Genomic DNA, 27,725 nt, shown 5'->3' on the forward strand with positions numbered 1-27,725 from the left:
CCCAGAATGTTGTGTCCCTCCACTTTCCCTTTCCCCTTTTCGACTTCTTCCCCTCCAGCTACTAACGTTCTCCCGCGCCTCTTTCAGGTACCAGACCCACAACGGCCAGTTCCGGAAGGAGAAGCGCCTGGACGACGGCACCGTCTTCGGGACCTACGGCTGGATCGACCCAACGGGTCTCCTGCGTTTGTACGACTACGCGGCTGGCAAGGAGGGTTACCGGCTCATCCGGGAGAGGGAACGCCAAGTACCGGTGCCCAAAGTCCCCAAACTGGGCGCTGAAGTCTCCCCGAAGACTCAGCTTCTCCGGAAGAGGAAACCCGTCAGAGTCCGAACTCGAGTCCGCCCTCTTGGAGCCGCTCCTCAGAACAGCCTCGACTTCCAAAGAGTCCCCGTCTCCACGAGCTTTCCGAAGCGAGGACCTTCCTCTCTCTCCAACAACTTCCAACACACCTTGAAGGCGGAGTCTGTCGACACCCTATTCGGTACGGTGTCTTCCTCGGAAGAGGGGAAGAACTCGGAAGTCTCTGCCCCCGAAGGCGCCACCCGAGCCACCAGCCCTGGAAGACCTCGAACAAGACAAAGAGTCTCCGTGACTGCCAAGCACACTTCCGACCAAGTCGGCAGCAATGCCAACAAACTCAAGTCCATTGATTCTTCGGGAGCGGCGACGACTCAGCAAGGTAGGATCAGGAACTTTGTCGTGACACCAGACATCGTCACTGGCACTTTCTGACTCGTTGGAACCCATCATAAATTCTTTTCTTGCTAAGCTCAGGTGAAAAACACGCGTCTTATACACCTAAGGTTAAGATTCTTATCTAACAGCCCTAAAGATGGCCACTTCTGAACAATGACCTAATTTATTCATTTTGTCCTAGCTAAAGACGGGCGATATCTTGCAGCTGAATGATGAATTCCGGTCCCCAGCTGCATAGAATCACCTGATCTTAGCAAAACAATAGCTATAAAGTATATCACAGTTGCAAAGGGGACTCACACACACACACACACACACACACACACACACACACACACACACACACACACACACACACACACACACACACACACACACACACACACACACAACTCGATAGCGCAGTGGTAGCGTTCGCGGCTGCCACTACGGCGGTCCGGGTTCGAATGCCGCCAAGGGCTGAAATAATTTCAGTGTCGCTACGCTGCGATCCGTTACTCCAACTCTTGTGGGCGGAGAGTAAGGTCACAGCATTACCCATAAATCCGTCATATATGAGCTCTGAGCTTTCTTCCGTGAGGAAAATAGGTGTCAATCACAAGTCCAACACGTGATCCAAGATCATGGTGAATCACACACACACACAATATAGAATTGGTGAAAAGGAAGTAAAGAAAGTGGGATCTGAAAAAGACCTGGGAGTAATCGCCACAAAGGATATGTCCCCTGACAAGCAGATAAACAAAATTGTCGGTCAAACCTACATCTTGCTAAGATCAAAAACAGTGGCTTTTACTTACTTGGAAGAAGAAATGGTAAAGAAAATACTAGTCACACTGATAATGCCAGAATTGGAGTACGCAGCGACACTATGGTCACCCAGCACTAAAAAGAAGAAAAGGAAAATTAAGAGAATCCAGAGAGCAACTATCAAAACAGTCATATGAAGACAGATTGTCAGAACTAGAATTACCGACTCTGGAACAAAGAAGAGAAAGAAGTGACTTGTTGACCATCTACAGAATTATGAGAGGTGTAGAAGTCCTTGATAGAGAAGACTTACTAAATTGGGATAAGAGAAACACAAGAGGACATGGAAGGAAACTCAAAAAGGACAGGTATAGAAGAGACCTGAAAAAACAGCTTTCCCCACAGAGTGTGGGTGTATGGAACATGCTAGACGAAACAATAGTGTGTGCAAAAACAATACACAAATTTAAGAACAAATTAGATATGACGAGATACACAGGGCACTACGAGCGTAGCTCCCCTTCCCGTAAGATACAACTAAGTAAATTCAACTAGGTAGATAGGTAAATGCACACACACACACATACACACACGCGCGCGCGCGCGCACACACACACACAAATATTCCGATTTGCACATCTCTGAACCCTCATCCTTATCATGAATCCAACACGTGATTCAAAGCCGTGGTGAATCACACAAACACACACACAGACACACGCACACACATACACACACACACACACACACACACACACACACACACACACACACACACACACACACACACACACACACACACACGAACAAAGATTGGAAAAACTCGAACTACCCACCCTGGAACAAAGAAGAGAAATAGGAGATCTACTATCTATAGAATTATGAAAGGGATGGAAGTCCTTGATAAAGATGACTTATTCAAGTGGGATAGAAGAAAAACCAGAGGACACGAAAAGAAACTTAAAAAGGATAGTTACAGAAGAGATCTGAAAAAGAATAGTTTCCTACACAGTGTGATAGATATCTGGAACAAACTGAATGTGGAAACAGTGATTGCTAAAACTATACAAGAATTTAAGATCAAACTGGATGCTGAAAGATACGAAAGCGGGTCATTACGAGCATAGCTCTCTTCCCGTAAAATACAACCAGGTAAACACACACACACACGTTCGCACACACACGTCCCTGTGTTCTCGAAGATGTGAAGCCTTCAACTTTATGTTCCTCCTCTCCTTAGCAGGATAAAATCCCCTCGCGTTAGTCAAAGCAAAACGAGTAGAGAACACCACTGAATTTGTCAACTCTTTCACTATGGAGAGCGATTTACAATATGCTTCATTATGGTTGTCGCTGGGCAATTTTATACAATCGATGGAAAGCTTTCTCAGTCTTAGTTAAAGTAGAGAAATGGGTACCATGTCTTTCTAAAGCCATGGAAGACTATTTGTTTTCTTTCTTTCTTTCTTTTTTTTTTTCAAAACGATTTTCTCATCCATCATCGATAATGGATTCGTGCCCGCTGCTTACAGTATCACGTTAACCACAACATTCTTGCAAGGTTTTGGCAAAGGTTTTGGAAACGTGACGTCAGCAGAAGGTATACACGTTCCTCGACGCCCCCCCCCCGCACCCCAACACTGACATGCATCTCATCAACGTTGTCGTCTCTTACATCAAACGATTTACTTCGACCAAGAGTCAGACCCCCAGCGTTCTCGCTCGATCGAGCTCCTTCTCATTTCTCAGTCAACACCAAAACTAAATAAAATCGCCCATCCTTCGATCAGCCAGCGAAGCGAAGTGAAATCCATGAAGGCGTGCCATCGTGCTGAACCGGTAATAGATTGGTTTCTTTTTATTGTCATAACTCGAAGTTCGCCTTTCCAAGATCCCCCTCGACACCCTTAGTAATGAGAGGGCCAAGGAGGTCATCTGTGACCGAGAAGGTGGAGATGACCTTGTATGACCTTGGACGACCCACGGTCGGGATAGCTCTCAGACAGAAAAGAAAATTTAACAGGATAACAAGTCCTGACTTAACCTGAATTAACCTAACCTAGTTAAGATTAACCTAAACAAATCTATCCTAGTTTAACCTAACCAAACCAAGTCTAACCTAGCCTAAGCTAGCCTAACTTAAACTAACTTTATCCAACCTAACCTAACCTAATCTAGTATAACCTATCCTAGGCTAACCTATCGAGCCTATCCTAATCTAATCTAGCAAAATGTAGCCTAACCTAGCTTAACTTAACCTACCATATCCTAACCTAACCCAACCTAACTATCCCTAGTCTAATTTAACCTAACCTAACCTAACTTAACCAAATGTACCTAACTTAACCTATCCTATCCTAACCTAACCTAACCAAACCTAACCTAACCAAGCCTAACCTAATCTAACCTAAACTACCCTACCCTATCCTAACTTAACCTAGCCAAGTCTAGTGTAACTAAACCTAACTTACCCTAACCTAACCTAACCTACATACATACATATACCAAGGCTTTTTCCCCCTTCCAAGGGAGGTAGCCAAAAAGGGAAAGGTATAAAAACACTCCCATCCATTTCATCCCTAAATGCACTCCACACCCCTCCCACCCTCCCTCTCATCTGAGCACCTCCTGGATGACGGGTCATCCCTGCACCCTGCCCACCGCCCTGGGTCAGAAGCAGTGTCGCAAGACACAGCACATCCACAGCAAGGCCGCTTCATTTAATCGGCGACCCCCCCTCTCCGTCCCCCCTTGCATATAAGGAGAGGACGGGGAGAAATCCCTTCGGGCTGCGTCAAAATTTACTCACACATACTACCTCACCCCCACCCCCCCGCCCATTCCTCCTCATGCAATCACAACATCATCCATATACAACCATTCTCCACTCACCTCTGTCTTCCGTCCTCTCCCTTCCTTCCTCAACAGACATTCCCCTCTTCCTCAAAGCCCCCTTCACCCCATCCATCCACCTCATCCTAGGACATCCCCTCATGTTCACTCCCTCCACATCTGCCTTCCATACCTCTTTTACTAGTCTTTCTTCACTCATTCTTTCCATGTGTCCAAACCATCCTAATATTCTTTCATCAACCCTATCTCCCAAATCCTTTTTCACCCCTGTTCTCCTCCTCACCTCCTCATTTCTCACTCTATCCAGCCTAGTAACCCCCACCATACTTCTCAGACACCTCATCTCAAACACATTCAAACTCCTTCTCTCTTCTTCTCTTATATTCCATGTTTCTGCCCCATACAGTGCTATTGGCACAATCACTCCTTCATACAGTCTTCTCTTCGCATCCATTCCCAAATGTCTATTCCTCATTACACTCTTTAATCCACCAAGGCATTTACTCGCTTCTCTCAATCTACATTCTACCTCCACCTTCACTCCATCTTTTCCTGCTACACTTGCACCCAAGTATCTAAAACTATCCACTTCCTCCAGTCGCTCTCCCTTAATGTTCACTTCCAGTCTACTGCCACTTTCACCCCTTGTACATCTCATCACCTTACTTTTACCCACATTTATCTTTAGCTTTCTTCTATCACATACTCTCCCAAACTCTGCCACCAGCTTCCTCAATCCCTCCTCTGACCCTGCCACAAGCGCAGTGTCGTCCGCAAACAACAGCTGGCTCACCTCCCACTTTTCTCCATTTTCTTTAACCATCTCCAATCCCTGACCCACTACCCTAGCATTCACCTCTCGCACCACCCCATCCATGTATAAGTTGAACAGCCAGGGTGACATAACGCATCCTTGACGAAGTCCCAACTTTACTTCAAACCACTCACTCTCTCCATTTCTAATCCTGACACAAGCTCTACTACTCTCATAAAAACTCTTGACAGCTCCCAAAAGCTTTCCTCCTATCCCATAAATCTGCATAACCTCCCACAGTGCCTCTCTGTCTACCCTATCATAAGCCTTTTCCAGATCCATAAAAGCCCAAAAAACATCCTTTCCCTTTCCTATAGCTTTCTCACATATCTGTCTTACCACAAAGATCTGATCTACACAACCTCTACCTGTCCTAAAACCACACTGTTCCTCACCAATTACTCCTTCTGTTCCTCTCCTAATCCTCTCAATTAAGATCCTCCCATAAGCCTTCCCTACTACACTTAACAGGCTAATCCCTCTGAAACTACTACATTCACACTTGTCCCCTTTTCCCTTGTAAAGTGGAACTATACAGGCACTTCTCCAGTCCTCCGGTACTCTACCCTCTCTCCAACAAACATTAAATAACCTCACCAACCAGTCCACCATCCCTGAACCTCCCTTTTTCAGACATTCTGCATGGCATCCATCCAGACCAGGTGCCTTACCTGCTTTCATCATCTTTACAACTGCCTTCACCTCATCCTTCCTTATTTCTCCTCCATTCTCCTCACTCATCACTCTCATTTTCTTCGCATTTCCCACTGCAGCTATCTTTCCTTCCCTATCCTCCTTCACATTTAGCAACTCCCTAAAATATTCTGCCCATCTTCCCCTTACTGCCATCTCTTCCATTATCATCTCTCCATCTGTACCTTTTACCTTTTCTTCCCTACTTGATTCGCCTCCTCTTCCTCTCTTAATTTCTTTCCTAACCTTGCCAAATTTATGACAATTTTTCCTGCGAGCTTTTTCGTAGTCAAGGAACTTCGAAGGTCAAGTACCAGCAGGGCTGATGCCTGACAATATCAAGCTCGTGACACTTGATTCAGCGGCGCTCGGGTCCCTCTTGCCCTCAACGGATGACGTCATACACGACGCCATGGTATGCTCGATGGAATGTTCCTGAATATGGCCCGAGGAGAGGATAATTAGATAACCGCAGATATTACCGGCGTCATCGTATTATACCATCGTTCGCACTACAGAGCCGGGCACGTTGTTCGCGTCTTGATTACGGACCTCTTCTGTCAGGTATTACTGTGAAGGAAGTTTTTATTGAGAATCCACAACTTCTCTGAGGGAATCATCGCTGCTGCCACACGATTCTACTTGTCTGAAGGAAACCTGCAGTCTCAGTAGTGATGTTTTATGTTTCAAGCAAATTCAAAATATTTGTAGGAATCTTTCTTGTATAATGCAAATCCTTATGATTAATCAATGATCGATCCTCATCAAAACTCAAAACGTACGAAAGAATAAGAATGATACGAAGACTTAGGAAGTACTCTTATTGTCATGCAGGGACGGGCTTCAAATTATCGTTAATTTTCTTTTCCATTAGATAGTTTTTTTTCACTGTTGAAGAGACAAGGCCCATAAGTGAGACCAGAGCCTATTTTTTCCAGAAGTGATTGGCAAGTACTCTCTCACCACCGACACGATCTTTATTTCAGTTCTCTTGCACAGACAATGGATTTCACTGATCGATTATCATTCGGTGCAAGGGCTTACATGTGCAACGAGAAGACTGTAGTCAGGTCTAGGTAGTGTAACACCGCTGAACATCTACTTCAGGAGGCTAAAATTGCTACGTTTTTCCACACCCTAAAATTAACCTAGCACCCCCAAGAAATACTCTGTCATGGGGTCTGTTAGGGTCTCCTCAAAGATGAATAGAATAGAAAGGCTGCGAGGGGGGGGGGCGAGAGGAGGAGCTTTCTTGGCACCACAAACATGGCGGATGATGTACGGAAAAGCTTTAGACTTTCAGACCAGGAAGTCGAGTTATTCAGGAGAATCTGAAATGAATGACGAAGCTCCCCCTTCCCCCTAAACCCGCCTCCCGCCCCCCGACTTCCACCACGACATATTTCTTATTCTATGAAAAAGTCCTGCCCTGCACTAGGGTTCATATATATATATATATATATATATATATATATATATATATATATATATATATATATATATATATATATATATACATTCTCTCTGTCTCTCTGTCTCTCTCTGTCTCACTTCTCTTTCTCTCTCTCTCTCTCTCTCTCTCTCTCTCTCTCTCTCTCTCTCTCTCTCTCTCTCTCTCTCTCTCTCTCTCTCTCTCTCTCTCTCTCTCTCTCTCTCTATGTCTCTCTCTCCCTATGTCTCTCTCTCTGTCTCTCTGTGTCTGTCTGTCTGTCTCTCTCTTTCTCTCTCTCTCTCTCTCTCTCTCTCTCTCTCTCTCTCTCTCTCTCTCTCTCTCTCTCTCTCTCTCTCTCTCTATCTATCTATCTATCTATCTATCTATCTATCTATCTGTCTGTCTATCTATCTATCTATCTATCTATCTCTTTCTCTCCCCCCCCCCCCAGCGTCGCCATTGTCTGCCTTCCCGCTGCTGTCCCGATGACGACGACGACGACGACGACTCAGTGTGGCCTGCTTGCTTGCTCGCGTTTGATTTAACCTCATTGTTATAGCGACCGTACCTTGACTGAATAAACTCTCTTGGTCCAAGCAGAAATAAATCACTTGGCGAATTTCGCGACAGATCACGTGATGTGACCATTACAGTCAGAGGGTTAAGAACGTTGTTAGTCCTTACCAGTGACACTAACAGCTGCGACAGAAAAGAGGAGAGCAGAACTGTGCTAGTACTTAACAGTAACAGTAACAACAACGAAAGTAATCACGACAGCAACACCTGTGACAACAGTCACCAGTAACAACACCAAGGCCCGGCACGATAGTTACTAGTGATAACTTTGATATTAGCGATGGCAGCAAAAGTTGTGCCAAAACTTATGTGTAGCAGCCGCAGTAACAACCGTGGCAGCACAAGGTCACGCCAGCAGCGCTAAGAACAGTAATTGTACCAGGTGGCACTAACTCCAAGGGCAGGAGGAAGTCACCGTTATCTGTAAGACTCGAACTTAGGTCTTTTTCACGCCAAAGAGACTTCTTTGGATTCTCGATCCTGCGGTCCCCCCCACCCCCAACACACACACACACACACACACACACACACACACACACACACACACACACACACAGACACACACACACACACACACATATATATACACACACACACACACACACACACACACACACACACACACACACACACACACACACACGACACCCTTCCCGCGCCCTTACATGAAATTGTCGGTTCCCGGCCAGAACAAAGTATATACAATTTTCCATCGTGTTGCAAAAGTGTAGGTCGTGATATACTGTAATTTCGAAATTGTTGTATTAATAAAGAAATAATCCAACAGTTTCATTCGGGTCAACTTTGTCCTCATTACAGGGAGGACCTTCCTCCCGGCACTAAAGATCAGTATCCTTGTATCAGCTGACTGTATTTTTGTACTATCTTATCGTCTCCCACCTTGTGATATCTGCCCGTCCTCTTTGTACAACCCTCCTACGTGATTCTTCTCTTTGTACTAAGTGATGGTCCACCTTGCGCTAATTAATCGTTTTCCTCCTGCTAGCTGATCTTGCTATTGAATTAACTTACCATATTCCTGTACTTACTGACAACCGTGCTTTGTACTAATGAATAATTTCCATCTTTGTATTAGATAAGCGTCAAGGCCTTCCTTGTGCTAAATGATCAGCATCCATTGTACCATTTGTATGTAATTAGCAGTTACCAACAAGCCTATCGAAAGAGACGCGTCATTGTGGTGAGGACGGCGAAGCCGCGTCCTCCTCCCTTTATTATTATCGGTGCAACGTTTTGCTTGTTATTACAGCATCATCAAGCACATGATCCATTATTAGTACGACGCTTGTTAGAGCTTTAACAAGCACATGAATGGAATAGACTTAGTAACCATGCAGTGAGAGCTGAAACTATTGGTTGTTTTAAGAGAAGGTTAGATAACTTTATTGATAGGGATGACAGGTGGTAATGGACATGGAACTACCTAATATAGGCCTTATGTTCTCTTGCAGTCTCCTTCATTCTTATGTTTCTATGCACTTGATAAATCTCTAATAAGTAAAACATCATACTCATAAAAGTTCCGTCCTCTTTTGGTGGACCCCTTTGTATAAACTGATCACCGACCTTGTTGTGGCTGACTGTCCTTGTACTAAGTGATAGTCTCCCTTGTACTAACTAGTCGTACTCTTGTACCAAAAGATCATATTTCATTAGATAATTGATCGTTTGTCTTGTGGTAGATAATCACTCTCCTTATACTCGATGGCCGTCACTCCTCGTACCAACTGATCATCATCCTTGTACCAGATGACCGTCTTCCTTATGTTCTCTTTTCCCCACATCCCCCTTTCCCCTTCCCCTTCTCACTCCCCTTCCTCCCTGCCTCTCCCTCTTACCCCTTCCCCGTTCCAATTCTCCTTCCATGATCCATTCCCCTTCCCCCTTCCTCTTCCCACTTCACTCCTTCCCCTTCCTTTTTCATTTCCCTTCCTTTTTCCCTTCCTCCTTCTTCTTCCCCCTCCCCCCTTGCCCTACCCATTTTCTGGCCAAGCTGCCTCCATGTGCAGACGTGCTCCTTCCTCCTCACCACCATCATCGCCGTCTTCATCCTCTCCTCCTCTTTCTTTTGCAGCGTCTGCGTCTGCGGCGGCGGCAGCGTCGTCTTCCTCGTCCCCGACCCGAGCGTCGGCCATCGACCCAGTCAAGTTCCCGAGGCTGCCCCCTCTGCCCCCTGGAGCTCGCTACACCATCCGGTATGACCTCGGGCAGCAGTTTCACGAAGAACAGACCCTTGCGGACGGCTCCAGAATCGGAAGGTGGGTGTCTATGTTCTGGTGCGGGTTTTCGTCGATGGGTCCGGTTGCTTGATTTAAAATCAAACATGTTACTATATTCATTAGTTCTATACACATTTATCGCTCTTTCATTAATCTATCTTTTTCATTTATCTATTTACTCTTGATTATTCATATGATTATTCATTGATCAAATATCTATTTACTCATTTCATCATTTATTTACTCATTCTATCATCTATCTTATTGATTTATCATTAGTTTATCTATACATTCATGTTATAACTTTTCTATCTACACATTTACCGCTCATAAAATTATGAACCTTATCTTTTACTGATGTACTTCATTTATTCTTTATTTACTTATACCTAGCCACCACACAGAGCAAATATATGATAAAGAAGAATACTGTTTGTTTATTGAGTTAGTGACTGCTATTACTACTTTTTTCTATAAATTTTCTTAGCCTTCGACCCTCCTCGTGTTCGGGGCATCAGTCGCCTAAGTACAAAAAGAAGAAGAAGAAGAACAAAGCCACTTGAGCTTTCCAACCATGACATTTTCCCCAAACGCCCAGGTCACGAACCTTCTCTCTCTCTCTCTCTCTCTCTCTCTCTCTCTCTCTCTCTCTCTCTCTCTCTCTCTCTCTCTCTCTCTCTCTCTCTCTCTCTCTCTCTCTCTCTCTCTCAATTTATCTATTTATCTATCTCTATCTCTCTCTCTCTCTCTCTGTCTACCTCTCTATCTCTCTCTATTTATCTATATATATATATAAATATAGATATATAGATATATACAGTATATATATATATATATATATATATATATATATATATATATATATATATATATATATATATATTGATCGGTCGATCTGAATGTAACACACCCGCAATAGATTTCCTACTACTTCGAAGAAATTATAGAAGATTCAGCGAGCCACTGTCTTCCAGTATTAGCTGAGCACAATAGTAAGCACCAGACGTCAGTCTTGTGGTATAAGTAGTTTTAAAGAATATAGGACTTAGTCAATATTTGCCATAAGAAAACCCTGTCCTTCATCAAAACCACCCTATCCAGTGCTCCACCCGTGAGAGCATGCACAGTACGAGGAGTATGACGTGTCTTAATGTCATACCCACGTCACTGTAGTCCCACTAGTACCAGTCGCCTACATTCTGCCATATTGCTGAGGCAACATGGCATATTCTGGACCGGCCACCCTCACCGATATTGATGCCGACCTCACTCTCAGTGACGACGAGGACATCACTGTGCAACATTGGCCTTCATTGCCAATGCACGAGCAACATGTTGGTACCACAACATGGCAGCCACTGCTCCCTGGTACCCAGCCCACCACCGCCACCACGACTGCCACTACTGACACGACTACCACCATTGCCACCGCAGCCGCCTCCACCGCCGCCACCCCCACCCTCACCCACGCCACCGCCACCAGCAAACGCTCTCCGGACCAGACTTCGAACACGAGCGAATTCTATTCTCCAGCTTTTAAGTCGTTCAGCCACACAGCTTCCGATAACTCCCTCTCTCACCTTCACCCTCACCCTCACCCTCACCCCCCGTAATGGCTCCCATGTTTTTCCCCATAACTGCTTATGTTAAACTCATCTTCCCTGATAACCCGACCGTGGATACAGTTCGCTGGCTTCCTAGAATTACCAAGTCATTCAGGCTCGATTCGGAGTTAGCTGAAGTAAAAATGTCTGCTGTCACATCTCAGCATGTATATATATTTCATGTAGACGTACTGAGATTATTGAAAGTGCCACGAAGGGTAATTTCTTATCCTTGAAGCTCGATGTTCAAGACTTGATCGATAGATCACGTAAATCCCCCCACGTATCTCGTCACCCGCTACCCTGTCGGCGTTAACCTGCCCCCCCCCCTCAAAAAAAAATCCGGGTGCATACAGCGTGCTCCGCTTCTACCAACACGGGACACCCATCAACCGACTTGTTATCGTCTGGAGCCATCCCCAACCACCACCTACAGAACATCACTTCAGCTTCATTGCCTACCACCGTGCGAGTTTCGAACGATGAAAGATGAACAGTCAAGATACTTCAAGTGCTGGGGTGTCGGACATATATCTTGGTATTGTACTAGAAGTGTGGCTGGTGTGCAGGTACTCACTACTCCCGTACTTACCCACATCGCAGCCCCTCTCAGCTTGCCAACACAAATAAAGCTTCTACAGCCGACCATCCTCCCACTCCCACTCCAAATTCATCCATGTAGAAATGCCCCCGCTCTTACAAACCCAGGGTGAATGTATGGCACGGATGTACGAAGCGCGCTCAGGTGGCCACCTCCCAGACTGCATACGTGCCACCATCACCACCTCAGTTGAACCCAAGAGCCATCCCACCGCTGACACCCTCAGACCTGCCTGACTCGCTGCAAGTAATCGCCCTCCGCGAGGCCGTTGCCAACCTAACGGCACGTTGCACAACAATTACAACGCGCTTTGACCCAATTAAAAATCACATCGACAGCCTCGCCGCACGACAACTCTCCACTGAGCGCACCCTAGCCACACATGTCGAATCCCACCAAGTCGTCATTACAACTGTCGCCACCTTCTCCGAGAAACTGGAGGCTCTCATCAACTGATTCGAAAAGTTCAGTAACCAAACGCCTATCAAGCTACAACGACACACGTCTCAAAGCGGTACCACTTCCACGTCATTGTCTCTGCCAGCCACCTGTAAACCCAAAAACAGACTTCGCTAACGAGATGGAATTTAAAATCATCACTTGGAATGCTTGTGGCATGAACAGTTATCAGAAAATTACTTTCCTCAATACCTATATAGGCCGCCATCAACCACGAGTTATATTTATCCAAGAAGCTTTTCTTGGCAACCACGATCCACGTATCGTATGTCCACTACGTCAGGAATGGCCTTTTAAGTTACATTCACTCTTCCATCTCCCCATCAACTCCTGCGCTGCTCTATCCATGATGACATGACACTTCAACTCTTTGAGAACCTGAGACTCTGCAATGTTTTCCCTGCTCTAGGAAAAACCAATCTCTCTGTCCTCCCCCCACCCACGTCTCACGGTGTGATCTACATGGGGGACTTCAACGCCCGGCACCCTACCATAAGAGATGTCTCCCCCTCCCCTAACCGTAGTGGGGTACCTCTCCGCGAGTACATCCACCGCCACTGCCTCATTCACTGGCCCACTGGGGGTGCCACACACTCCAGAGGATGCACGCTCGACCACATCATCACATTTGGTCTAGCAGCGACACACGTTAAGTGCTTTCCCATACAGACTCTTCTCTGACCACGTCGTGCTTGGACTCCTGTACTCCCCAAGAAGTGGGCCTTCTCCTCCTCACACCCGCCTCCGCATCTCCATTCCTCCGAAGTACTGCCCCAACTACGTCTCTTACATCTCTTCTCTTCTACCAACATTTGATCTCCAGTCACCTGAGAATCTGTACTCTTCCCTCGCTGTTTCAATACATGATTTTTACAACCGTTACGTCACAAGGTCACACATTAAAAAATGCCGCGAGATCCACGCCTGGACCCTGGACCGATGCCTCCTACAGGCGGAAAAAAAAGACTGAGAGAGATGGTCTCGCCTTTCAAAGGCAGACAACACCTGCTAATCTCCTCCAGTATCAGACATCTAGAGATGACCTCGTTCCCTTCCAGCAAAGTGTTCATACCGAGTCGTGGAAGAAATATATCGACAGTATCAACTACCAGACCAGCGTTGGTTCCATGTGGCACCTGATAAACAAAGTCATCAAGAAGAAACCATCGAGTGCTCTCCGCCACGACCCAGCCCAATATGCACAGGACTTGCTAAGTACTTGGTCTGAACAAGCACAGATAAGCAATCTTCGCGCCCTAATTCAAGTGACACTCTCCACCCACAAGAATATCCGCACCCTGCGTCTATTGACTGCATTATTACGAACGGATGAAGATGACGTGCCCATCACTGAGGACGAACTGCGCCGTGCTCTTGTCAAAAGCAAAACAACAGCTTCCGGGGATGATGGCATCACCTATCAAGTCCTCCGTCTACTCTTTAAAGCCCCTGGCAATCCCTTGACGCAACTTTACAACCTTTGCTTTAGCAAGGGATATGTACCTCGTGCCTGGACATCTACTACCATTATGCATTTCCAACACTGTTAGGTGATAATAAACCACTTAATTTTGTCCCTACAATTGTCATTATGTCTGGTTTTGCTTTTGACAAGTAACCATTAAGATCATTTACTCCTGAAATTAAACCATTTATATAAGTATAAGTTACTTTTTATTTTCTGCATTCTCCATCTCTTTATTTGTTCCTTTCGTTTCCTTTTCTTAAAGATATAATTTTCTCAGTCTCATGTCTAACACTCTCAAAAATAACTTCTTCTTTTTTTCGGACTTTTTTCTCTTTTTTTTCAATTTCTCTTCTTAATTTCTTCTTTCTCTTTTCTCAAGGTTCATATCTCTTTTTATCCATACATCTTTATAGTGCTCAATATTACCTAACTTACCTGTTCTTGCTAGTATCTCTTCCGCTGCCTATTGTGACCTTAGTTTGATCTTTAGGGGTCGATTTCCTTCTACATACTTTCCCATTCTATGCATTTCCTCTATTCCCTTTTCTAATTTTTGTTCTTTATCTTACATTACTATCAAAACATCTCTTGCTAAATCTTTCTCTTCCTTGCCTCTCATGAACCTAAATGGCTTCTTTTTTAGACCAAATACTACTATACACTTCTTTTTGTCTATTGTATCTCTAACCAAAAATTCCTTTTCTTTGATTACCTGAATGACTATTTCCTACGATTTCTCCTGCATTTGTTGCTGAACAATTTCTTTAAAAGATACCATATCTTTTTGTGATCTTTCCATCCATTCTTGAATTCTTCGCCTATACTTCCTCCATTTTTTCGGTCATTACCTTCATTTGTTCATCCCCCTCTTTTATGCTCGTATTATTTGCGGTATCTTTGCTTTTCAATTCCTCATTTTCACGTTTTGCCCCAGCCGATTTTTTTTAGGACATTCACCTCCCGAATTCTTTCGGTCTTTTTTTTTTTTTTTTTTCTTAATTCACTAACCTCTTTGTGATATACATCATTTTGATCCCTGACCTTTGAAAAAAAATATTTCAAAGCCCTCATTTCCCTCTATATGTCTATAATTCTGCTCAAGTTACCTCTTTCATAACGAAAACCCGAAAATGGCCTTTCTTTGTAGTTACCTTTATAAATATCTCCTTATGCCTAATGAGGTCTCCATGCTCTTGTTTACGTTTCGTTTCGCTGCTCCTCCACCAGGGGTCTCATCTGGCCTATTTTCATTTCCTTCCATTTTCTTTCAATATTCACTAATTTTCACTATATTAGCTTACCTCGGGCATCCACGAGTACTCCCCTTTCCCATTCAACACAACCTAGGTATCCTGATATTGTAGCACTGGTGAAAGGTCTTGTTTATAATGTAGTCCCCATGACCGCCAATCTTGACGTGTTGACAGGCTGACGATCGACGATGAGGTGCCTGTACGTATAAATGTTTATAACAATATAAAAACTACGATACCGTACATGCTTGACACCAAAATGCGTATTTCTCAACCTATCCTGTTGTTTGTTTGTGTGTGTGTGTGTGTGTGTGTGTGTGTGTGTGTGTGTGTGTGTGTGTGTGTGTGTGTGTGTGTGTGTGTGTGTGTGTGTGTGTTTGTGTGTGTGTGTGTGTGTGTGTGTGTGTGTGTGTGTGTGTGTGTGTGTGTGTGTGTGTGTGTGTGTGTGTGTGTGTGTGTGTGTGTGATTCACCATGGACACCATGGTCTTGGATCACGTGTTGGGCTCGTGATCAACAGCTATTTCCCTCACGGAAGAGGGCTCAGATCTCATATATGACCGATCTATGGGTAATGCTGTGACCTTACACGCAAACACACACCCAACTCCCCACCCACGAGAGTTGGAGTAACGACTCGCAGCGCAGCGATACTGAAATTATTTGAGCCCTGGATGGGATTCGAACCCTGACCGTCGCACTGGCGGCCGCGAACGCTACCACTGCGCCGTCGAGTTGTGTGTGTGTGTGTGTGTGTGTGTGTGTGTGTGTGTGTGTGTGTGTGTGTGTGTGTGTGTGTGTGTGTGTGTGTGTGTGTGTGTGTGTGTGTGTGTTTGTGTGTGTGTGTGTGTGTGTGTGTGTGTGTGTGTGTGTGTGTGTGTGTGTGTGTGTGTGTGTGTGTGTGTGTGTGTGTGTGTGTGTGTGTGTATGTGTGTGTGTGTGTGTGTGTGTGTGTGTGTGTGTGTGCGTGCGTGCGTGTGTGTGTGTGTGCGTGTGTGTGCGTGTGTGTTTGCATGTACAACCTACACATGTGCACATGTGTTCTAGGCAAAAGAAAGGGGGGTGGCAGTGAAGATTTCTTTACATTCCCATCCCTTAGGCTCGTGATGTCCTCAAACTTTGTTCTGGCTCCCCTTCCCTCCACTCCACTCCACTCTCCTCCCCTTCCATACCCTCCACTCCCCTCCCCTCCACTCCACTCCACTCTCCTCCCCTTCCATACCCTCCACTCCCCTCCACTCCCCTCCCCTCTCCTCTCCTCCACTCCCTCCGCATTCTTCCCCTTTACTCACCTCCCTTCCTCTTTCTTCCCTTCTTTTTCACCTCCTCTTCCCTCCCAACACCCCATTTTTGTCCCTTCCTCCCTCCTTACCCTTCCCTTTCCATTCCCTCCCTTCCATTTTATCCGCTCCCTTTCCTTCCTCTCCCTTTTCCTCCCCCTTCCCTACCCCTCCTCCCTCCTATCCCCTTTCCCCCCTATGCCCATCTTTCTTCCCCTATTCCACTCTTCCCATTTTCTTCTTTCCCCGTACCCTTGCCTCCCGTCCTCGCTCCTCCCTTCTCATTTTCCTCATTTTCTTTCTCTTTCTTTTCCTTTCCCTCCTAGCCTCTCCCGACATAGCTCTCCGTCTGGGCTACTGACCTCAATAATCTTATGCAGCCAGTCTTTTAGGGACTTTAGGAGCATCCCTAAGGACCAGAGTAACGCAGATTTTTTTTTCTTTTTCAATAATTGGTCACTTTACTAAAAAAAAAAAAAGACAAAAAAATAGCATACTAACCCTTACAATTACTCCGTACTGCTGCCTACCTTCAATCTTCCATCCACCTCTTCTTCGGTGCGACACTGTCTCCAAGGATAGAAGCGTCTGTTATTGCCGACGAAATACTACATACTATACTCACTCCATATCCCCTCTTTTCTCTTCCTCTTTTCTTCTATTCCTTGCCCTCCCTTGCTCTTCATTCCCCTCTGCTGCCTTCCCCTCCACTTCCCTCCCCTCCGTCCCTTCCCCCCCCCCCTCCACTCCCTTCCCATCCCCGTTTCCCGAACCTGGGCACTGATATCTTCTCTCTCCGGCAGGCACGGTTACGTGGACCCCTTCGGCATCCTGAGGGTCACCTACTACAACACGGACGCGGAGGGACAACTACATCAGAGAAAGGAGAGCCGCTGGGTCGGAAGCCGCCAAGCGGGCCAGTCCTAGCCGCCCGCATTCCCGCCCTCAGGCGCGGCCACCGCTCCCGAAGCAGACGGAAGGGATTTTGGGGACTCATTGTCAGCGGGAAAGCGAGAAAGCTTCTGAGTGTTGCCGAAGAGTTGTGGACAAATGTGGACAAACTTTTTCTTTCTCGAAAGTGATAGGTTACTTCCCGATCATTCTCGAGAGCGACAGGTCATTCTCGAGGAAAAAAGGTCACTCTCGAAGGCGACCGGTTACATTCAACAACGCCCAATCATTCCTGATAACGACCAGCTACTCACGAGAATGATCGGTCACTTTCTATGGTGATCGATCACCCTTGAAATTAGGCTATCCAATGTATAAACGGCCACTCGGAGGACGAGAAGCCCCAAGACATGACGACCTGTGCCCCCAGCCCCCTTCCGGAAGTCCTTCGGCAGCAGCTGCCGCCCCGACAAGCGGAGACCTTCCTTCAGGATAAAGGACCATGTCTGGAACGATGACCTCCGTGATGCAACACATCGGCTTTTGTAGAGCAAGACTTGCCCCAAAAGCCACCTCTTTGGGTTTACAATACCCAGACGTTCTTCATGCTAACCCACTGTACAACTGCTGTATTGATAATAACCACTCACAGGAACTCCCACAGCTGCTGACTGAAGCTGCGGTTCAGCTGCATGTAGAAGGGGACAAGTTCACGGCTGGAAAGCAATTGGAGCGATGTCTGCCTCAGCCAGAGTCTGAGACTCCTGAGGACTTTTGAAGCGTGTTGTGAGTTCGACAGATGAAGACTTTGGGTTACCGAGGGTGTCGAGGAACTCGACCGAAATTAAGACTTTTTTTCGTGAAAGTCGACCACAAGCAGTGAGTGACATCCTCCCCCCCCCCCCACACACACACACCCCAAGCCCCAACCCGGCCCTCCTCTTCCAGGCAGGATAATTTGTCTTGACCTGGTTAGTTCGTGAAGTTGCAAACCCCGAAATGGACTTGGAGACAAAGTGAATCTCATTTTCAAAATAACAGATGACGCTGTGTCAGAGGCCTCGAAATGAATTGTTGTTGCATACAAGTTGCAACAGGATGACGTAACGTCCAACCACGAGCGAAGCGGGCCAACAGGAAAGGGGTATGGTCACTTTTTTACAACCAAAAGTTGCTAGTTTTCGAAGTCACAGTTTTTCTCATTTTTCTTCGCTGAGTTGTCACAGCTGTTAACCAACCATTGATGTGTTCCCCTGTAGTTGTCCGCGTTGTTTACATAGTCAATGAATTAGCTCATGAGCTTCCCTCCTCCCAGCAGTCATCTCATTCCCCGGTGATCCCTACCTCCCTCCTCCCGCACTTCTTCCTTAATCTTCCGGTACTCAAACAAGTGATTCCTCACCCAGTGAAGCTTTCCGGTAGTATGAGGCCACGTGAAATATGGTCTCTAGCCGGACTACTCTTCCATTAGGCCGGCTTGCGTCTCCTGGAAACTCCCTTTTCAGACCTCACACACATCCCCAAGTTAAGGGCGCATTCAGAGTTCGATGAAAAATCGCGAAGTCACCTTTGGCCTCGGTCTGCTGATGAGAATCCTGACGGACTGTTTATTTCAATTTGTCGGTGATTTGTCGGATTACAAAAGTCATATCACCCGTTGGAGTGACGATCCCGATAGAATAACAAAAAAGAAAAACATAGAACTCAAAGAAAACTGAAAAAAAATCAAATCATCTGTACATAAGCACTGGTGAAAGAAATCTTCACCAAGAATAAACAGATTGAAGGACCCAAATTATGTCTCAATTGTAGACGATGAAGAAACTCTTACTCCAGGCGATATTGGAGGAAGAACTTCGAGCAGACCACGAGGACGATGCAACACCACATTTCTTATACTACAGGTCCTGACGCCGACTTTTGAAAATGCACTCAAATAATCAAGTGTGAATACACAAACTATATATGTGTGTATGAGTGTGTTAGTGTGTGTGTGTGTGTGTGTGTGTGTGTGTGTGTGTGTGTGTGTGTGTGTGTGTGTGTGTGTGTGTGTGTGTGTGTGTGTGTGTGTGTGTGTGTGTGTGTGTGTGTGTGTGTATTTACCTAGTTGTATCTTACGGGAAAAGGAGCTATGCTCCTAGTGTCCCGTCTCTGTATCTTACCGAATCTAATTTGCTCTTAAATTTGTGTATTGTTTTTGCACACACTATTGTTCCGTCTAATATGTTCCATATGCCCACTACTCTGTGGGGAAAGCTGTTATTTTTCAGGTCTCTTTTATAACTGTCCTTTTTGAGCTTCCTTCCATGTCCTCTTGTGCTCCCCTTATCCCAATTTAGTAAGTCTTCTCTATCAAGGGCTTCTATACCTCTCATAATTCTGTAGATGGTCAACAAGTCACCTCTTTCTCTTCTTTGTTCCAGAGTCGGTAATTCTAGTTCTGACAATCTGTCTTCATATGATAGTTTTGATAGTGTTGGGACCATCTTCGTGGTTGCTCTCTGGATTCTCTCAATTTTCCTTTTATTCTTTTTAGTGCTGGGTGACCATAGTGTCGCTGCGTACTCTAATTCTGGCCTTATCAGTGTGACTAGTATTTTTTTACCATTTCTTCTTCCAAGTAAGTAAAAGCTACTTTTATTGATCTTAGCAAGTTGTAGGTTTGACCGATAATTTTGTTTATCTGCTTGTCAGGGGACATATCCTTTATGATGATCATTCTCAGGTCTTTTTCAGATCCCACTTTTGCAATACAATTTTGCATTGTATTGATATCTTTTTTTTTTTTCCTATTTTTTCTAAATTCCATTATGCTACATTTCTTAATGTTGAAGTCCCCTTCCCACTTTCCATTCCCAAACCCTGTTCAGATCTCTCTGTAGTGAATCACAGTCCGATTCAGTACTCACCTTCTTTAGAAGTTTTGCATCATCTGCAAAGAAGCTCAGGTAACATTCCACACCCTCGTCCATGTCATTCACATAAATAGCAAACATTATTAGAACCAATACTGATCCTTGTGGAACTCCACTAATCACCTCTTCCTAACCAGAACTCTTATCTCTGAGCACTACTCTCATTTTTCTTCCATGCAAAAAAAGTCCTCCATCCATTTCAGCAGTTTATCTTGTATCCCTCCTACGGTGTGTGTGTGTGTGTGTGTGTGTGTGTGTGTGTGTGTGTGTGTGTGTGTGTGTGTGTGTGTGTGTGTGTGTGTGTGTGTGTGTGTGTGTGTATTCACGTATCAGTATAATCATTTCCATATAGAAACATATTTTTAAGTGCACTGCCTCAACATTTCATCCCATGACGTCACAGACCGATCCTTCTCACCAGACCTCCTCTTCGGAGTGTGACGTCACTCATCTCGTGGTCCACCAGCGGCGGCCCAGCGGCAAAGGTCAAGCCGGGGCGGCAGCCAGATCTGGCCCTGTAATCATTACATTCTCATGGAGAAGGGGGAGGAGGAAGAAGGAGGGCAGTGTCCTCGGGTGTGGAGAGAGGCCATTAGTACTAATCACAATGGCCCAAGGAAAAAAAAAAAAGTGGACGAGTTGTCATTAGCTCTTTGTTGATGGTCTCCCGCGGGTTCTGAGGTTCCTTGTTTGCTTCCTGGCCTCCCGTCCAGTCTCCCGGAGTTATCTGGGTTCTGCAACGGCTCTAAAGGGCTAGACATCGAAAACACACACACGCACGCACGCACGCACGCACACACACACACACACACATATATATATACAGATATATATATATATATATATATATATATATATATATATATATATATATACATATATATATATACGTGTGTGTGTGTGTGTGTGTGTGTGTGTGTGTGTGTGTGTGTGTGTGTGTGTGTGTGTGTGTGTGTGTGTGTGTGTGTGTGTGTGTGTGTGTATTCACCTCGGATCTGCTGCAGTCTGTGTGTGTGTGTGTGTGTGTGTGTGTGTGTGTGTGTGTGTGTGTGTGTGTGTGTGTGTGTGTGTGTGTGTGTGTGTGTGTGTGTGTGTGTGTATATGTGTGTGTGTGTGTGTGTGTGTGTGTGTGTGTGTGTGTGTGTGTGTGTGTGTGTGTGTGTGTGTGTGTGTGTGTGTGTGTGTGTGTGTGTGTGTGTGTGTGTGTGTGTGTGCATTTACCTAGTTGTATTTACCTAGTTGTATTATACGGGAAGAGGAGCTATGCTCTTGATGACCCGTTTTTGTATCTCGCAAGATCAAGTTTGTTCTTAAATTCTTGTATTATGTTTACACACACTATTTTTTCATCCAGTTTGTTCCATATATCTATCACTGTGTAGGAAGCTGTTCTTTTTCAGGTCTCTTCTGTAGTTATCTTTTTTGAGTTTCATCGCATGTCCTCTTGTTTTCCTCTGTCCTACTTTAATATGTCCTCTCTATCAAGGCGTTCTTTACCTTTCATAAATTCTGTGTGTGTGTGTGTGTGTGTGTGTGTGTGTGTGTGTGTGTGTGTGTGTGTGTGTGTGTGTGTGTGTGTGTGTGTGTGTGTGTGTGTGTGTGTGTGTGTGTGTGTGTGTGTGTGTGTGTGTGTGTGTGCATGTTATAACGCTCGTGTGGATATGCGTGTTTTGGCGAGTGTGTGCATGCGCGTGTGCGTGCGAGCATGTACCTCCAAACGAAATGCAGCCTCTGCAGCCTCTCTTCTATTGGCCCGACCGGTTTCAGGGAAGGCTCGAAAGGGACAAGTCATCTTGCCGTGATCTCGTGAGCAGACGAGTTGTATGTGGAAAGTGAAGAGCGAGAGAAAGAGAGAGCGAGAAACAGAGAGAGCAAAAACGCAAAGTCGTGCATGTAACAACAGCAGACACGTACACACACACACACATACACACACACTTGCAGAAATTTTCGGAGGCTTTGTGAGAAGAAGAGGAAGGAAGAAGAGGAGGAGGAGGAGGAGGATATACGAGTATCACACTGGAATCTGGAGCAAAAGCCTTGAATTACTCCCTTAAAACAAGAATACAAATGTAATTAACATTTCCAAGTATTATTGTGTTTTTATATATTTGTCTCACAGTAGTAAGGGGGTTCTCATGGATAAAACTGTGTGAACATAACACTATTTGAAGTTATGGTTTATGTAATTGGAAGTGGCGAGTGTGTCATGACGTTTGCTCTTGATTGTACGTGATTACGCGTACATGTATCAGATGCAACTGTGATCGGCTAGCAGTGGAGTCAGAACAACAGCAACAACAATAACAATCCAGGGCATTAGCGGGAATCCTCCCGCCAATTTTGTTTACACTAACAACGAGGCCCCGTCTAACACTAACTTTTCATAACACAGCTCCCTTACAGGGCACTGTCTCTAACGTGAGGTGCTAGATTAGCTCCCAATGGATTAGAAGTCGTTAGTTTCTAACAATGCCAGAAAGACACGAGCCTACATGTTTCTGCCGATTGGCAGAGTTTTTTTTTTTTTTTTTTTGACGGGTGAACGATGTACCTAGTGTAATTCTAGTACAACACAGAAGAACCTGTGTTGACTCGCAGAGTCAGAATATATAATGAATGCGTTAAAGAAATTAAAGTTATATGTAAAATAATATTAGGCGCACGAAGTCGCCAGGCATCCCAGAGAAAGCCTTGTACAAAATATTAACAGAATCTGTATAACAGGGAAGAATTGTCGTCAGTTCTGTTGACAATGAAAGAGTATTTAGTCTTGGATGTAAGTGATTATTATGCACGGGTCATTAAAAAAATAAAGGCATTCTTGTCACGTACTGTCCTGTCCATTGAAACGCATGGAGGTTCATTAGATTCAAGTTTTGCCAGTTATTGGAACGTAGACGTGACAACAGTGTCAATATTTGAATAGAAATCAGGACTATACTTTTGTCTTTTGTTGTAAACTGACATCATTGCTCAAAGCAGAAAAAAAAAGTTGAAACCCACGTTGGCAGAAGATAAGCCCTCGTGGGGAGAAAGAATCAAATCAGACGTTGAGAGAATTTCTTCGGCTTCAGGGTTGATAAATGCGAGTAAAACTCGTGTATCATTGTAGTGCACATTGGAGTTAATTTGCCGTCAGTACAATATGCTGACGGAACGTCATCTTTATCCCGTTAGACCCGTCAAGTTCTTGGTATCTTCACGACACCCCAAACCCCCACATCTTCCTTCACTCCACACCCCACACACAATGTATATATTTACACATATATATGTTTTGTCCACGCTCCCGTTAAGAACCACTAGTGTCTTTCAGCAGATTTTTTAAGCAGATGCTGTATATCGGTCGCTTCGAGCGAACAAACGATTTTTTTTTTTTTTTTTACGCAATGATTCTTTCGAAGGCATCGTGATTAGTATGATCATGAATCACTAGCGAATAAGGTATGAAACGAAAGAAAGAAATATGCAGGACAATTATTCAAATGAGCCGCTGTTATGTAAATGATTTATTAGCGAGCGCCCTTGGTCGAAAGCACAATCAGATACCGCCGTTCCTCTACGCTTAACAATGGGTTTGGGAGGGAATGAGGTCTGTCCCTTACAGTTTACACATAAACTTGTTTACTGAACAAGAGGATTACCTAGAACCACGTGGCATTAAAGTTACACTAATGAAGTCATTGTTATGCATTAACTGATCATTACTGATACACTAACGAGATGTTTGTGAATTGACACATTCTACGAGTGGAGCTTCTTCGATGGAAAGGGACTGCCAGTGTATTCTACCTTCCTTTTTTTTTCTTAGATGGTACATGTTGATGGAGGTGTATTGCCGTAAGGTGGTATTTGGTTTATCAGCTACTGTTTCGACGGATTACCACTCTTACCAGCATTACTGAAATATGAACATGTCACAAACGCTACATCACACCATCCCTCGCGACATACAAAACGGGAGCCGCTGTACGGAGTACGAGTAACGAACCAGTGCAAATTTTGAATCATATTTTGAGTAAGGTAGGGTACATCCTATTGTCCACGAATCTACAATTATATAGCACAGGAAGAGCAAGGTATCGGACGCAGTGATATGTCAACAACAACAAAATAAGACAAACTTTCCTGCCATTTTACTTGCGAGAAGGTAAGGGAACTGCTGTTACCCAGACGATTTGACGTAGTTGTGACGTCATCAGATACGAAGAAGGAGGCGGACGGAATATAGTTTATATCAAGCAAACGCCAAATGTTCTTGCAGTAACACTTCACTAATGCACCTGTTCACTAATACTGTGATATAACAAATAATATCAATTATATTTATACAAACAATGCCATTTTGTAAGTCATAAGTTGATAGACATTAAAGTTAGCTGTGTCTATTCATGCTTTTTATTGACCTATGAACGTTGATACAAGTTATACCACGACAACACTGAGTAAGAGAAATAGAAATGGGTCTGTTATTTAATTTTCCGGTTTTGTTGGTTGTCAAGACAGAGATAGCGGACCGAGCCATGTTATCATCTCCTTTCGCTGGTATCATCATCTTCGATATTCAGCGTGTCTATCATCTCCCTTCAATGCCTAGCGTGTACACACGCACACGCACATATATGCTACGAAAGGGTACTCCGACGTCGTCGCGGATCTCCCGAGGGAAAAGTCAATTGTCCGAGTGACCCAGCTCACCAACTTTTCCTGGCGACGCCCTTAGCAAACAATGGCCTCACTGCATCTCGGGTCAAGTCACCTGAAACCCTCTACTTGAACAAAGAAACACCTGCGCGGGCAAAAGCCTGACCCGGCGCCTCTCGCCATCGCTGAACTTTTTATATATCTATGTTTTGGCAACATGTACATATGTATATAGAAAATATTTCTGGCAACCCTCTAATGTTTGAACGGAGCTTGCCTTGTATTTGTAGAGGAGAAAACTGTCTGCCACAATAAAGAAAAGACTTTAATTTACCAATGAAGAGTTAAACATAATTTCTACATTCTGCCACCAAGAATGTAGAGATTATGTTTAACTCTACATTGGTGAATTAAAGGCCGGTAGTTGTCTTTTCTTTATTGTGGCAGACAGTTTTCTCTACAAATACAAGGCAAGCTCCGTTCAAACATCGGAGGGTTGCCACTTTGACTTGGAATCCTAAATATAGGCTAGTTTCATAACGTTTGCCATATTGATTTACATGCTAGATCCGGTATTGGTACTATGTCAGAGGACAAATTTCCACTGTATTTTTTCTAGAAGTCATTTGTTCATAAACAATAAAAAATGTTACATGTTAAACTTGGTGGCGACAGCATTTTAGTAGTTAACAGACCCCGAAAAGAAAATCATAAACTTACAAGGAAAAGGTACATATTCCAGGGCCAAGAGCTCTGTATGAACCAGTTGTTGTTGTTGTGCGTTATCGCCACCAATTTTAACTGGTACACAGATTATACAGTGGCTCGTGACAAGAGTATATGTGGCAACAGGACGCATCAATATGTGCAATCGTATATTGATGTCACTCATATGTCACTGATACTTGAACAGGGTGCTTACACCATGCAACGAGAACTGATATCTATATAGGGAATATATAACACGGACGAGTATATGTGCAAAAACATTAATTGTATGAAGACAGACACGGGCCTGTTATTTTTGCCATCAAACATTATAACTACAGTCAACTTTCTTTCAGTAATAGTCCCCAAGTTACAGCGTGATTTTGCTCTTTCACACCGAATGTCAGTTTATATGGGCGCCCGAACGTATTAAGGCTCCGCGAACTGACCATGGGCATTTTTGAGCCGTCGATTCGAACTCAGCCAGTGTCACCTATTTCTACAAGGTTTTGTTTCCTAATAACTATAGAATTCATTTTCCGAAGGATTCTTCCCCAAGTAAATTGAATTTGGTGGTATATGGCGAGTGGTTGTGTTACCGTGTTCAGCGTCGATGAGGTACAATCTCTACTTAGTAGAATTGAAGCCTTGGAGGATGCTGTAAAGTGCCTTAAAGAGGAGAATCGAGTTCTCTGCTCGAAAGCCCAAAATACGTAAGACAAAACTAGCTATGAGCTTAGATGGAAAACGGCGAAAAACAAAATACGGATTTATGGAAAAAAGTCCTCACCAGCCCCACTCGCTTGCAAGAACTCGTTTCACGTTCTAGCGAATCTGCAGGAAGAAGAAGCAAATGAAACCCAAGAGAAGAAAGGAAGGGCAGATGTTGGATCCCTGCCCACAGGTAAGATTTTGGTTGTAGGAGACGGTCAAGTGAGGTACTTAGACAGGGCTTTCTGCAATAAAGATAGGAAACATAGGACGCATGTGTGTTTCCCCGGCGCGGGAATAGGAGATGTTAGAGATAGGATTGAAGAGTGTTTAATAGGGGAAGGTAAGGACCCAGTAGTTTGCTTAAGTGCCGGGGGGAAATGATATAGGTAAGTTAGGGAGTGAGGAATTATTTGCGTGGTTCCGAGAATCGCTAGGCAAGATTAGAAATAGGGGAGGTGTTCCTGTTGTATGTGGAAATAAACTCTACTCACTTCCCGTAAGTTACACACACACACCTCTCACGAACATAGCCACGACCCAGGCACAAACATCTATACTTACTTTTTCTTCGACTAAAATTTGCTTCCTTTCTAACTTTCTCTTCTATTACATCTTCTCATTTCAGTTTACCTCCCACTAAAGATTTTTCCGTTTTCCACCTTTACTACTACGCCTCCTACCATTTTCTAAACTTTCGTTGGTGATCCTAATCCTACTCCCGGCGTCGGCGCCCCTGTCCAAGCTCCTAGTCCATTTCTCCCGAGCCACGACCACAAACTGCCCCAAATCCCTCGCTAATTTGCCCGGTGGCAATAGCCCTCTTTTATGCGCTACTATTTTTTCATTTTCTTACAGACATTCTTCCCCTCCCACAAAAACCGATCCCGCGCAAGCGGTTGGTCTTTCCTAGGAATTCAGAAATCAGAATCCTCCCGAGGCGTAGAATTGGAGGCATGTGGCATTCCAGGGCTATTGCAATGAATTTCAGGCTGGCAAAACATTGTAAGGCCAATGGATGGGCATTTGTCAACAACTGGGACCGCTTTTACGGTAGGAACCATCTATATACAAGGGACGGGGTGCACTTGTCGCCCAGAGGATTTCGGCTCCTTGCTGAATCCCTTGAGG

The 27,725-nt window shown here is 44.6% G+C and overlaps 1 protein-coding gene across 3 annotated transcripts in view; it reads left to right on the forward strand.

Annotated features, from left to right (window-relative positions):
- LOC143036392 (uncharacterized) overlaps positions 1–17,768 on the forward strand; it is a 405,831-nt gene extending 388,063 nt beyond the window's left edge. For all 3 annotated transcript variants that reach the window (XM_076203691.1, XM_076203690.1, XM_076203692.1), the window contains exons 6-8: positions 88–683; positions 9,914–10,097; positions 17,526–17,768. In XM_076203691.1, the coding sequence (XP_076059806.1) occupies positions 88–683; positions 9,914–10,097; positions 17,526–17,649 (904 nt within the window). In that variant the 3' untranslated portion in view covers positions 17,650–17,768. The remainder of the gene's footprint in view (positions 1–87; positions 684–9,913; positions 10,098–17,525) is intronic.
- Positions 17,769–27,725: the final 9,957 nt, after the last annotated feature.

This window comes from Oratosquilla oratoria, chromosome 20 (assembly GCF_046742065.1).
Source record: "Oratosquilla oratoria isolate Oo_2021 chromosome 20, ASM4674206v1, whole genome shotgun sequence".
Taxonomy (NCBI): Eukaryota; Metazoa; Arthropoda; class Malacostraca; order Stomatopoda; family Squillidae; genus Oratosquilla; species Oratosquilla oratoria.